The 14579-nt window shown below is 42.1% G+C and overlaps 1 protein-coding gene across 2 annotated transcripts in view; it reads left to right on the top strand.

Annotated features, from left to right (window-relative positions):
- The window catches only part of PFDN1 (prefoldin subunit 1), a 59691-nt gene that overhangs the window by 24446 nt on the left and 20666 nt on the right, over positions 1 to 14579 (top strand). For both annotated transcript variants that reach the window (XM_077825132.1, XM_077825131.1), the window contains exon 3: positions 3180 to 3264. In XM_077825132.1, coding sequence (XP_077681258.1) covers positions 3180 to 3264 — 85 coding nt within the window. The remainder of the gene's footprint in view (positions 1 to 3179; positions 3265 to 14579) is intronic.

Genomic DNA, 14579 nt, shown 5'->3' with positions numbered 1-14579 from the left:
GGTGAGAAAACCTGGATTTGTGCTGGAAATGGCCTAACCTGATGCTCACTTTAGATAAGCTATTACCAGCAGGACAGTGGGGTGGGAGGAGGTATTGTTTCATATTCTCTGTGTATATATAAAGTCTGCTGCAGTTTCCACGGTATGCATCTGATGAAGTGAGCTGTAGCTCACGAAAGCTCATGCTCAAATAAATTGGTTAGTCTCTAAGGTGCCACAAGGACTCCTTTTCTTTTTGCGAATACAGACTAACACGGCTGTTACTCTGAAAAAAATCAAGGAAAGCACTGTAAAGTGTGAGAACCACATTAAGGAGAGCATGAATTGGCAACATGTTAAAATTAAATGCAGCACCCAACTCTTCTGTTGTTATAAATTGCAGGGCTGTGATGGCACCAGGTATTGTTCACCCAGGCTTAATCCTCAGGCAGCTGGTGTTGGGTACGTTTTTCAAGCTGTGCAGGAGGATCCTCATTTCTGTTCATCTTCCAGGCCCTGAATAAATGTGTTAATAATATCCATTTGTCATGGGAGATTATGCTGCACATTGAATTCAAACTTTTGTGCAGAAGAGGCATGTAGTCTGGCACTGCCCAGTCTAAAGCTATTCCTTTTAGCTGTTCAACTTGATCACTTGTCACCTGGCATGAAGACATGGTCCCAGACACTAGTTAGCCTGGGAGAGACCTTGAACACAATGGTATGAGCTGTGGAGGCTCCTTTTAATCCTTCTGGGTGACTTTCTAAGTAGGGAAGAGGCTAATCTGTTGCTTGTGCATTCCTTGTGTGTGAGAGGAGGGGATGAAGAAAGCTATGTAAGGTTCCTAAAATTTACTTGAACTCAGTTAGCCTTTACCTCTTTGCAAGTTATCTGTCATATTCTGAGAGTAGCCTTGAGCCGTGTGATTACTCAGAACGCTGCTCTGAGCAGTTTGGGGGCAGCTTTCTTATGATGGCTGTACAAGCTTGCTGTTACTTTCATCTGTAATTCATAAGAAACTTATCTTCATAACTTGATTATAAATGGAGAAAAAGAAGAAATAGATACTCGTTACTGCAGCTTCAGTTTAAAAAAATATGAATGCAACAAAACTGAACTTTAGATAGCATTGGAATTCAAAGTTCACTTTAAACAAATAAACAAGCCCTAAACAATGGAAACTGTTAAAGCACAGTTAAGGGCAGCCAAACAAGCATAAATCTGTCTCCATAGTGAGAACCACCAGGATTTGCCTTATCCCAGCCATTACGCAGGTTCATGTCTTCTGTGACCACCAAAATATTAATACCTGACTCTTAACTAGAGCTGATCGGGGACAAGGTTAATTGGAAAATGCCAATTCATTGAACCTGAAATATTTATCAGAAATGTGTTGGGTTCAGTGAACTTCTGACAAAACACAGGTAGGGTTCCTCTGGCTCCGGGAAGACCCCTCCGTGACAACTGTCCTGAGGCCAGCGACCTCAGAGCTTCAACGGTCTATGGCTCATGAGCAACCTTGCCATGTGGACTGCCCCGAGATCAGGCTCTGGCTGGAGCCATGGCTCTCAGGGCTTTAGGATCCTTGCTCTGTGGTGGGGAGCTCACCTGAATCCCAGGGCATCCCCAGGAATGGAAGGCAGCCTGGGAGGTGGCGGCAGCTGCTCTGTTTCATTTAGAAAAATGGAACTGAAATTTTTTTTTTTTTAAAAAACAAATAATTTCAGAATTTCTTTTCTGTGGGAAACTGAAATTTCAAGTTTTTGTTCTGAATCGGAATGAAAACTTTTTTGAAATGGCAGAATTTCCCACAGAAATGGAAATTCCTGAATTTTTGCCAGATCTAATCTTAATCATAGAGGTCAGTCATATTCCAGGCATAAACAATCCATGGAAGAAATCCTGTAATGATTCATGATTAGATACATAGCCTACTGAAGACAGTCTCTTTTCCCTTTTCAAGCAAAGATTCCATGTGCCATGAAATATCCCAGCGTCATTGTAATAGAGCTGGACTCGCCCAGCTGCATCGCCTGCTGGTTGTCCTTGGGAATTAGCTTGTCAGGCTCTGGAGCGCCCTCTGCTGTCTGGTGATCCGCCTTACCGCCGGCCCCAGTCCCTCCCAGAACCCGATGCCTCCTCCCACTGGGGTGCTGCCCCTTGGCAGTAAACCCCAACAATCTCTGAGGGTCTCCTCTCCCCAGGGAACCCCCACCCACTACCCCCACCTTGCCTCAGTCTTGGCTACTGCCAGTCATCGCTTAGCCCCGCTCCCCGGGGCAGACTGCAGTGTATCAGTCACTCATCACAGGCGAGGGGGTTTGGACCTGCTGCCTCTGTCTACCTGTGGGCTGCCCCCTTGCACCCCAGTACCCAATAGGCCCTAACCTAGACCTCGCAGCCTGGGGGTTTCCAGGCCGGAGCTCCCCTGGCCTTTCCCCCTCAGCCCTGCTCCAGTCTAGGTTCTCCCTCAGGTCCCTGCAGCCAGGCCCTTCTCTCTTTCTGAACGCAGAGAGAGACTGGCTAAGCTTCAGCCTAGCAGTCAGTCCCTTTATAGGCCCAGCTGTGGCCTGATTGGGATGTGGCCCAGCTGCAGCCATTTCCCCAATCAGCCTAGCCTTTCTTGCCCTCAGCCCTGGCTCTCAAGCCCCACAGGGCAGGAGCGGCTAACCACCCTACTACAGTCATGAAATACAGATCTAGTGTATCTCTGTATCCAAACTCTTAAACTGAGATAACGAAATTATGGGACTTGCATGGAAACCTAAAGGTTAGCGTGGTGCCAGAGTATGAGCCATTTGTATGCATGAACAGTTATGTAACATGTTCTGTGGTTCAAATCTTCAGTATTTCATCTGCAAGCTGTGCAATACAAGTGTCTTCTCTAAATGTTAAGACCATCCAGAAGGCTGGTAACAGCGCATGGGCAGAAAAGTTTGGCGTCAACCTTTACTCCTATTTAAGTGTTTAGTTTGTCTTGAATTGAGTGAAGTCTGGGCCACTTTCACTAGCTAATCACCTCCATTTTTTCAGCCCATTGAGTAATCAATTCCATTATCTTTTATTGTGCTGTAAATGAATCTCTGCAGTCTCTCCTTACAGAGCACAGGATGAGAGTGAGTAACATTTGGTTGATGTAGTTTAGCTCTCTGCGACCATAGTAAATGTGCCTGACTTTTCTTTTCTTTCTCACTTGTAGGTTTATCCTTCAGTCCAAGGGAGTAATTCACAACCAACTCTTAGAAAAACAAAAAATAGCAGAAGAGAAAATTAAAGAACTTGAGGTAAGTTTTAGGTGAATTAAGGTGATATTGAAAGTAGGACCTTAAAAAAAACTCAACATGATAGTCTTTGTTGCATCCCTTACATGTATAGTATATTTATATAGTGCTTTTCATCCTAAAGGATCTTAAAACACTAGAACTCCTATCCACTGCTGAAACATTGCTATCTCTTGGGTAGAATGCAGCAGCTGTCATGGTAGTAATATTAGCAATACATATCCTGCTGACCCTCCTGATAGGAAAATACCTATCTAGTCTAGAAGTAATGAATATGATTTAGACATATTACCTACTTTGAGTAGTTGAGAGATACAGAAATATATAGGAAATGCACAGTAATTTCAGTTAATGTCCTTTTGCAAGTTCAAATTGCTGAAATGGGACATTGTATCCATTTAATCTTGACCAATGTCCAGGGGATACAAACCAGGTTCATTTGCTTTGCTCATTACATTTAATTCTTCAGAGGGACACAAATAGAAATGCACCAAAAGTGTTACCATTATGTCTTTTTTTAAATGTCCCTTATATGTGAATAATATGAAACCCTGCCCCTTAGTATCTTGAGCAAAGAACTTAAAAACAAAACAAAATAACCCTCTAGGAATGTGTTTGGGGAAGCAAATGATAAGTTGACCAAACAGTCTGATATGTTAGTGTGAGCTTTGGAGAAGGAATTAACAATAGGGAAGGCAGGGCAGGCGCGCGTGTGTGTGTGCATGTGTGCTCGCATCAAGGAATAGCGATGTGAAGTGCTTAAAGTGCAGTTTTACTCTGAAAAGTGGCACTGTGGAGTTCTATATTTACTCAGTGACCACAGATCAGTAGGTAAATAGAAAGGGGCTTTTCTTCTGTTTGCCCTGAATGGCAACCTAGAATCAGAAAGATAAGATGGCATCTGTCTTTTGCATCTCTAGCAGTAAATAATCTGCATGCAGAACTTAGTTAACAGTTCTGCTGATGAAGTGAGAGAGAGATATGACAAGTGTTAGTCTATTCTGCCTTATATAGCCCTAAAAGGTGTACCAAAAAAAAAGTCTTAAACGTATGGCCTGATTTTCAGAGATGTTGAGCAACCCCAACTCCCATTAAACACAACGAAAGTGGTATGTGTTTGTTACTTTTGAAAATCAGGTTCTTGTATTTTGTTCAATAAAGTACTTCGATATGATTCTGAATAGACACAGGGAGCAGATCTGAAGAGTAAGAATGTGCCATTTTTAGGTGTTTTTCATTTTAAAGACTTAGGATTTAATGTGGTGAAAGGCGTTTTTATTCAAAGAACGGATGATAGGATGAGGCAGATTTAAAGTAGTTTTGGGTGTTGTGTTTGAATAGGACAACCTTAAGCTTGCATTTCCTTGGTATCTGCTGTTCACGTTTGTGGTGTTTTAACTATAATATTCTTGAAATGTAATACACACTCCAACTACAGAGATGTGCCTGCAACCATAACGGCATCATGACAAACTCTTTAATGTGGGGATATGTTTTTGTTATCACAGTATCCTAATAAAAGTAGGATCCACCGTGAGGGAGATATCCTAACCATTGAAAATCTGTTTTTAACGGTCTCAGTTTTCAGCGGAAAGGAGAGAACAGATATGCCTATGGGGGCAGCTGTGCTAATGTATGAGGCAAGATAACGTTTTAACTACATTTTGGACGTTAGCAAGTGTGGGTTGCCAGGTCTGATCAAGCTGGGACTGTGCCTATTTAGTTGTGAAGTCCAGGGCAGTGTAGCTGGACAGTGCTGTCCTATACTCTGGAGAAAAACATTAACACTGTATTTATAGAAAATTCTCTCTCCATGAATAACGTGAAAGATGCACTTGCAAATTACAGCTGTCGTTTCTGAGCCGAGGTGCTTGGGTTGACCTCATGGCTGGGACAGTCAGTGATGAAACCCAATGTCAGTGATGTTCACGAGTCCCCGTGCTGCTTCAACAGTTATTAAAGGGTTGATTTGAATGCACTTTCTGAACCTGAAGCCATTCCATTGCTTGATAATTTGTCCTCTTGATAGCAGGTAAAAATGCATCCCTTGTTGGTGGCAATTTTTCTCAATTTGCGTCTTGGAAAACATACGCTTGCATGCCTTTGCAAGTGTCATAATGTTGATCTTCAAGTGGTAAACTGGGCATAGGAACACCTCCAGTGCAATTACGAGTTCGTCAATGACTGTCTCAGCTGTTCTGACCACCTTCAGGGCAAGTTCAGGATCTTCAGAGGCTGAATCAAATGCCTTCCAGTAAGATAATTTGGTCTTTCCAGCTGACTGTGTGTGGTTTTTAATGGTTCAAGTGATAGGAACACATCTCTGAGGTCTATATCGTGATTCTGTACCACAGCAGCAGGCACAAAAACAGCATCTGGTGGAAGTCTTGGGTAGCGTCTGACAAAGAACACTGGAACATCCGAGTCTTGTGGAAAAATCTGAAGTTTAGTAGCACCTCTCTCTGTGACATTGATGGCATGCAAGATAATTTTAGAGTCAGCTTCCTCATAGGAACTATGAAGAAACTCCACTGACCACTGTGAGGCAGCAGCTTCATTATACCGTACACCGATGAAATTCTTTGAGCAATTCTTCACATGCTGGAGCATTTTTCCCACAAGGTATGCAGTTAACTCATCCTTCGTGTGAGTATGAGACAGTAACTTCTTCACTGTGGCACTGGGGATGTTCGTGGAGTCAGTGATTTTATATTTGACAAGTGCAGTACAATGGAGTCTCTTCTTTCTGGTAATATTTTTAATTGATTCTCCTACATACTTGTCAAGTGTGAGATGGATTCTGTCATAGATAGATCCAGTATTTTCTTCGTAGCCACATAATGAAGTGTTCAGCCAAATCTTGGCAGGTGTTAACAGTTTCTAGTTTCTCGACAGTTTGTACCTTAGCCATATCATCTATGGTTGCTATCCTGAAAGGCCTCTGCTGGCATAAGGTACTGGTCATGTTGTCAGTAGGTGCTGGCATAGGAAGACCATGCAAGATGTGCATTAGTTTGTTTTTTGCCTGGCACATATGGGTTGTTCCATCATATACGAACATTGATCATGGAGAACTCATACTTCCCCAAAGTTTCTCATAGATGATCGTCCTGCTGAGATCTGGACTTGACCAGTTGATGAGCAACAACCTGTCTGCAGTTAGCTTTATAATAGTCTCTGCCAGCTTCACTCTGACTTCCCTCTTTGCATTCGAGCACACCATTAGTCTGTTTTTCTTAATGAGATCCCATAGATTGACAGAGCCTTGGATAATTCTTTGGGTTTTGAGGCTTCATGCAAATCATGACCCAGAGTATCCATTTGAGTGACATCTTTAGCTATCTCATCACTGAAGACTGCTTTTGTCATAATATTAATGAGCTCTGATATGGGGAGCCAGTGCGATTAAGCTCACCTGTAGCTTTAAAATTGCTCCTTCTTGGTATTTAACAGCACCTAATGAGTTTAAATGGTGCTTGGTTACTTCTGGGGAAGTCATTCTAAGCACAGTTAATGTTTCATTTGAAATTTGTTAGAGTTCTGGGTTGTCAAGGAAAGAGCAGCGTTCTCACTAAGAGTGACTGCTACATAGTTTTTCATGTGTTTGAAACTCTACTTAATGGATGCCTTCGGGCTTCCAGCTTACCACAGAAGAAGCAGGTGTTCTCTAAATGCATGCCATGGGAACTAGTATAAGGCAAGTCTCACCCACAGTTGGCACCTGTCCCAAAATCTTTGACTTTTTCTTAATGCTCAATGTACTTCCCCTCCAACCTTGCCAAATTCATTTTTTGGGTGCGCTTCTTATAGCATGCAAGTTGCAACTGAGGGTTGTTGTTAGGGGGCTTATTCCTTCACCCACTTACTTCCCTGGTCCTTCTCGCATGAACAGAGAGCAACAATACCTGAAGTCCAAAGGTGCAAACGATTCGATGTTTATTGGGGTGAACTTCCAGCAAGCATGATTCCAGTTTCCTTCCTTAGTGTCCTCCTTCCCAGCTCTGACACCACAGAACGTTACACCTGTGTCCCTGTTCCCATTCCTGCCCTTAGCAAAACATGATTCCAACTTCCTTACTCCCATTCCCTGTTCCCATTTCCCCCTTTAGCAAAACATGATTCCAGTTTCCTTACCCCTATTCCCTGTTCCCATCCCCCCCCACACACCCACTCACTCACTTCCTCATTGACTACAGATTATATAGTAAAACTTGAGTTCAGCTTAGCTATACCTTAACCAATCATTTTTCTGAAATTTAACTAAGCAATCCTAACATATTGTAACATGATTATGTAACCAATTACATCCCACCACCTTAATTAGTTTACACCCAGCAAAATTAATTATACAGCAGACAGGAACAATCACAGAACCAGACAGAGATTATACAGACAAACAATAGCAAAGTGGGAACTATAATGACAAGACAATACAGAAGAGGATTTCACATCCCAGCTATTGATAAGTGAGTTCTTGCCAGACAGGATACTATCAAACTAAGTTTCCTTTTACATTTTCTAGGCACTTCCCTTTCTCTGATGGTGATAGGAATACAATCCTGTCCTGATAGTGCCTAACAGCCCAATAGCACCTTATTTCAATGTGACTAGTTTGGAATGTGAGGATGTGACTGTTCGCTTCCCAGCTTATGGTTGCCTCTGCTGCCTAGCCAAAGGCCTTAGCCTAAGAACAGGGCCTCAGACTGTCACAGTAAGAGAAGGCCCTTACACCAGCAGACAGTGATTTTGTTTCTTTCTTTTATACCTCTATAATTAGCCAAGTGATAAGAATACACCTAAATTCTTAGAGTATAGGCCTTTACAGACAGGCCTGAATATCTGTATCCTAACAGTTGTATTTAACCAGGTCCTCTGCAGGGGTATGCTTAAAGATTCAACTACTAGTTGGTATTTTTCTTCTCCCCATAGACTTCTAAAAATGATCAAGACCAAAGTAAAAAACAAGGATTTTTGTATTAAATTACTTTGGGATTGTAATAACATACATCATATATATGTTACATAATGATATAACTACCTGTGTACTGTTTGCAGATGGATTCCAGTAATTTCTGGCTGCATGCTGATGTCTTAACCAGTGCCTCATTACAACTCTTTTGTCATAATAAACCAAGCTAATAATCAGTACCACTGAACCTTTTCTTTTTTGCCGATGATGACAAATCAATTTGAAGCGCTCCTTCCATTATAGTAATCTGTAACATTAAAATAAATTAATCAGATATGTTCTGGGCAACTGATAACACAGTGCTGTCAGTTGAGGGCCACAATTTAACTTTGTAGGGGCTGCGTGTTTGACATGCCTATATTTAAAAATCATTTTTTAAAACTATACTTTAACACTTTCTCAAATGTATATCTACATCATTGTTTTAGGGTTGTGGGAGAAGGGTCAAGTTAGGGCTTTGGAATGTGACCTATTTCCAGTGACGACATATTATGAACATTTCTGCCAACTGGAGACCCTGGAGTGGGGACCTGGGGGCAGCGAGTTCTCCCTCCATGCTGCAGAGGGGGACACATTGAAATTATGGTTCTGTAGATTTCTATGAATCAAATGACACCTCCCTTAACTTTCTCTTATTATCTTGCCCACAAAATTACACACGCTCTCAGACTAACCTCTTTGGTAATAGTAGTGCTTTAAGATGAGTAAGCTCTAGTGTAGACGGGACACAGGCATTTTTACCACACACTAAACATTTCACCATTGATCGCACAGGTGTAGCTGCAAAGGCAGCTGTAAACGTCCTGGTTAGATGCAGTCCCAGTGTTTAAAACCAAATGGAATCTGGTTGATAGGCCTTTGTTTACTGAGTGTTAGGCTCCCAGGCTGCTAGTCTTGCCAGACTGTGGTCAGTTTTCAGCAACTATAACCTTTAGCTGCATGTCTCCATCTGTTCCTGGTGGGAAATGGTTCTTAACCTTCTGAACTTTCAGATTGCTGGGTTAAGCAGAATGGGTGGAGTTCCCCGTAAATTATAACCTTCTACTTCTTAGGCAGAGCTTCAGAGCTGTCCACTTGATGGTTGTTTTTTGTCCTTTGAAGCTTACAGCTGCCTTTGGCCAACAGTTATTGGCACTGAATTGACTGTAACAAAAGCAGTGACTGATGTCAGTAACTGGTGGGAGAGGGAAAGTGGCTGCCAGTTGGATTGCTCTCTCCTTTTTAACCGTTGATATGGGGGCCAGGTTCCCTAAAGCTTCTACAGTTTGTTTAAAATGAAGATTCATATCCACTATTAACCACCTTTCAAGCTGGCTGTTCCAGGAGTGCCATGGGATTCCTTGTGAGAAAGGTTGAAGTCTTACATTGATGCTTCCTGTGAGCTGAGGATTTCCAGGGAAACACCTGAATCCAAGTTACATCACTTATCACAGGAGTAGCTGGGAGAGAATTTCTCTGGTCCTGAAACCAACCAGTGATGCAGGGAGGAAAGAATGTGAAACTTACGTGATCTTAGTGATTCCACTAGATCATCCTAAAGAAAATATCAGACTGAGAGAAACATGGTGAGGTTAAAAATCCCCACCTTTAGATTATTAAATGTAGATAGGTTGGATTTACCTCCACAATGTCTGCTGTTTTCTTTACCGCCTCCCCATCTCCACTACAGTGGCACAGCTCCAGTGCTTCAGTAAAGATGCTGTCTTTGCATTCAGCTGCCTAGACACTGCCTATGCACTCCCACAGCTGAGGGCCACAATTTAACTTTGTGAGAGCTGCATATTTAAAATCATTTTTTAAAAATTATACTTTAACACTTTCTCAAATATATATTTACATCGTTGTTCTATGTTTGTCATATTTGATACCATTGTGTTTGTGGGAGAAAGGGCTTGGAATGATACCCAACTCAACCCATTTCCAATGACATTGGAAATAGCTGAATTAATTTGGCTTTACAGTGTGCCCCCGCTCGCCCCCTCCCCCCCCAAGTAAGCCTGAGGCATGGCATGGAAAATTTCAGTCCAAAGTTTGCAAAGTTTTTTAAGCAATTGAAAATAGAGTCTTGACTGAGTGTTGGGTTACCTTAATAATAGGCAGTGCTCCTAGCCTCGCTTAATAATTAATTATAAAATCCTGGAAGTGTGTTTCTTTTTGGTAGCACTCTGCATGCTAAAAATAGTGCCCATTTTGAGTGTGTTTTTTGAAACTGCGTGCCCAACTGCCATTGACAGTCTGGGAGTTGGGTGCCTAGTTCCTCTAGGTGCTTTTGGAAATCCCACCCTCAAGGGGGCTGATCCAGTGCATTGTTGGGAGTTTGTTGTGTGAGACATTAGTATTGCAGAGCTGTTATCAGGCCAGCATGAGATGTATGCTGCTGACGTAGGGCAGAACTTTCCTAAGTGTTCAGCCCTGGGAAGCCGGGCCAGGTCTTCAGTATGTTGGGTGCCCATTGGTTATTGAGCTCTTTTGAAAATCTGGCCATAGGTGTCACAGTGGGAGCTGCTGGGTGCTGAGTACTTCTGAAAATCACTATCTTGGTGTTCTTCAGAGGCTTGAGCTGCATGTTTTTACAATCCCAACACTGCTATAGTGAACTGCTGTACACTGAGCCTGCAATATAAAACTCAACTTTCTCTTTCAGGACTTGTTTGCCCTATTTTTGCTTTTATTAGCAATGGATACAATCCCAGTTAAAATAATAAATTGCAGGTTACTTTGAAGGATTTTTGGCCAGTCTTGAGTAAAAAATAAAACTGCCTACCTTTATAATAACTTCAGTCAAAATGGAATTAATAACAAGGCTGGCCCTGTAAATGGCTTTGAGACTCAGCTGCATTGGAAGCCACCTTTAGGGGCACTGCAGGGAGCCTCTTGAAATTCATTTGTATAAAGAAAAATTATGCAGTTCTTAAGGTGCTGAAAAATGGTGGAATAATACCCAGCTCTCAAAAAATTCATAAACACCCATTAGACAGGGTTAGATACAAACAACAAGAATTGGGGTGAGCTGGGATTTGTACCAAGGTGCTGTTCTTGAACTGTGTTTTCTAGATCCATCTCCAATATTTGTCCCTGGGTAGTAGATATCTGATTAAACTTGAAGGTCGCTCCAACCCCTTGACCTGCAGGAAAGGAAGAAGAGATTTTTTTTTTTTTTGCCTCTCTAAAGCCTCCATACTGCTGCGAGGATTGAGTGGGAGAAAGAAAGGTCTCTGCTATTCTACTTCTCTCTCTCCTCATTATGGTAGGTCCTGCTTTCCCGTGAATAGTTCCAGGGCCTGCGTCTGATGTTGCTCCTAGCTTTCTCTGTAGCAGTATCATATAATTGCTGTGATTCTTTTTAACTATTGAGTTTCAGGTATCTCTATTGCATGGCAAAGTTGTGAGCAGTTGCAGAGGAACTAGACCTCTATGTGCAAAAACTCAAAGATGGCACTTTACATTCAATGGACATTTGAAAATGATCTTTGCCATTGCAGGGGCCAATCCTGTAAACACTTAAGGTGCTTAACTTTACACTTGTGCATAGTCCCACTGAAGTCAGTGGGACTGCTTGTGTTTATATGCTTGCAAGGTAGGGACCATAAGGCAATAAAAAAACCCGCAACCTCTTAAATTCTGCAGAGATTGATACCCTGTGCTCACATACTTGCAAGAGGAGCTTCCCACTCACCAGTAGCAATTGGATTTTTCCAGCCTTGATAATATCAATTCTCTTGTTATGTTTAACTATATTAGGTGTGTGTGTGAAATCTATTTTGAAAGCATTCTAAAAGGATGAGCACAGGCCCTTTTTTAGCTCAGCAATGTTTGTGCAGTATTAAGAGAAAAACCTAGTAATGTTTTTCTTCCCTTGTTTTTAAGGAAACATGATATGCTGGGGTGGAACAATGCTTTGTTTCGGGAAATGTTATCCGTTTCCATTGTAGGGCTAGATGGATTCTGTTTTTAAATGTGGCATTTTAAAAAGACCAAACTCTGTTATGTTATAAAGACATGGAAAATGATTCTTCCTTCAGCGTGGAGGAAGTGATTATTGCTGTGTTTTTTCACTGGTAGTATCTGATAATCCCCTCCCTCCCGCTATTCTCGGCATGTTTAGTTGTCAGGCGTTGTCAGACTAAATTGCTAAAAATAACAAATAAGGGGGAGGCTGCTCTGTGGCAGCTTTCTCCACTCTGTGCCACTTGTTGAATTTAGTTCCTTCATAGAAAGGGCAAAAGCAACCCGCTTCCATTCTTGTTGAATGGGATTTCTTTTTTTAAAGTGCTGACAAGAACATTGTTGTGTGTCTCACATTTCCCAAACATTAATACTCTATGCACATGTACAAGAGGATGAAAGCTGACTGCTCCTGTAGGGCTAAATCTTCAGTGTCTGTCAACAGCAAAAACTAAGATCCTGGAAAACCACAGGAAAATAAACAAGTGGTTGCATTCTAATTCAGAACCTTTGTCATGTGGCTTCTGAGAAGCCATGTAAAATTGTCCCAACCCAGGCTAAAGATCTGTTCGCTCACCCTTTACCATGATGATGTAGAAACAAATATTTTACTTGTCCATCAAATAGTCTCCTTGAGTAAGAGGGTGAGTTGAACTTTGCAAGGCTCCTTTATGGTAGAAAAAAAGGAAAGGGTCGTTCTGTGGCAATGGGATCTAATAGTTAGGGAGGCTGGCTGTCAGGACTCAGAAGTTTTGTTCCTGCCTTTGCCATGGACATGGTCTGCGACCTTGGAAAACTAGCAATATCTCAATGCCTCACCTTCCTCCTCTGTAAACTAAGCATCATATATCCCTCACAGAAACTGTGTATGAGTTCGTTATGTTAGAGGATCTTTGGATGAAAGGATGGCCTTACTGCAGGTGTAAGATACTAGCAGCATCTTCTTTCTACTGATCAATCAGATAAGGAGACTCTGCAATTTGCCAGGGCTACTCCATGAGAACAAGGCTATTTTAATTAAATAGTAAATTTAGTGCTGGTGAAAAGTGCCAAATTGGCTTGGAGACTGAAGTTCTTTGTTACCAGAATAGTAAAGTCCAGGCAGTAATGGAGGCATTTATGCCTCCACTTTGCTCTTGAGGGACCACCTCCAGAAGTGAGAAGGGAGCCCATTCTCCATGCTTTAGGCAGTCCCTGGATTTCCATACTGAGACTGTCAACATGTGTGCCAATTGTGAGTGTAGTTTAATTATGTGAAAGCCTAGAAACTATTGTGAACCCTCAGTTCATTTCACAGGCCACTAAACAGCCACCAGAAGGTAACAATGTTGTGTTGTTGTTGAGCTGGACCACACTTAATCCCATGAATTACCACTGACAAGCTGTTTATCCCATTGTGGATTCATGGAGCAGGCCAGTGGTCTGGAGTGTGTGGTCTTTTTCAAATAAATGGGAGAGAATGAGTGTCCGTGTTTGTTCTTCTGTCAGGGGAATTCTCTCAAGAATTGGCCTCTCTGTATTTTACTCTAGATGTATTTTATTTTGATTGTGTGGTTTTTCCCTTTTAGCATAGAAGCAGGCTGTCATTTTTAAAAACTACTCCAAGTATGCCCGTAAGTGCTGGTCTGCTTGAGCGCTCTCTTGACCTTATGGCACGAGATGCATTATGGACATCTTGCAAATGTTTCCCACCATTGCTAACACCAGTTCAGTTGTAGTTTGAGCAACATTGGGGGCCTTGGTGTAGTGGCTGCATACAAGTTTTGGTTGTTTGAACTCTGGGAAAATCTTGTAATGTTTTCAGACTTTCCCAAAGTCTGCTATTTATGATGGTGGTGTGGAAGGCTCCAGGACAGAATTTCTGGCCTCCCAAGCTGTTAAGATTCTCAGCTGAGCCTCTCCATGGCTTGATGAAGCCTGGACTTGTTTGGCCCTTAGTGGAGCTACCCTCTCCTAACTGTACTAGGCTTGGCAGTCAAGGCTGTGTTACTTTGGCTTTAATGGCCTCATGTGACTTTTGGAGTTATCTGTATTGTATCTGAATGGCCAAACACCTGGAGGGTTCAGGAAGTTGGTGAAAGCTCTGTTTAACTTGTTCCATGTGCCTGTGATGGCAGTTTCAATGCTCTCTGCACAGAGTTCATCCAGCCAACTTGGTGTTGGTCTTTGGCAATTGGGCTTGCTCTGAGCTCTTTACATCAATGCACGTTGCTAACTCCCAGCTGTTGTTATCAATATGGATGCAGGCTTCTATCCTGTGGATGCTCCATTTTCAAGTTTATTAGAAAAATTGGTAACAGAATTCTGTCCACCCATGAGACCTGTTAAAATTCTTCCATAGGAAAGTGTCCTGAAGTGCATCTGAGGCACTGCTGGGCATTGACAGAAAGATTGCCGAATGCAC

The sequence above is a fragment of the Eretmochelys imbricata genome, chromosome 8, assembly GCF_965152235.1.
Source record: "Eretmochelys imbricata isolate rEreImb1 chromosome 8, rEreImb1.hap1, whole genome shotgun sequence".
Classification (NCBI taxonomy): Eukaryota; Metazoa; Chordata; order Testudines; family Cheloniidae; genus Eretmochelys; species Eretmochelys imbricata.
Note: the sequence above shows the minus strand (reverse complement) of the source record. Positions and strands in the feature narration are given on the sequence as shown.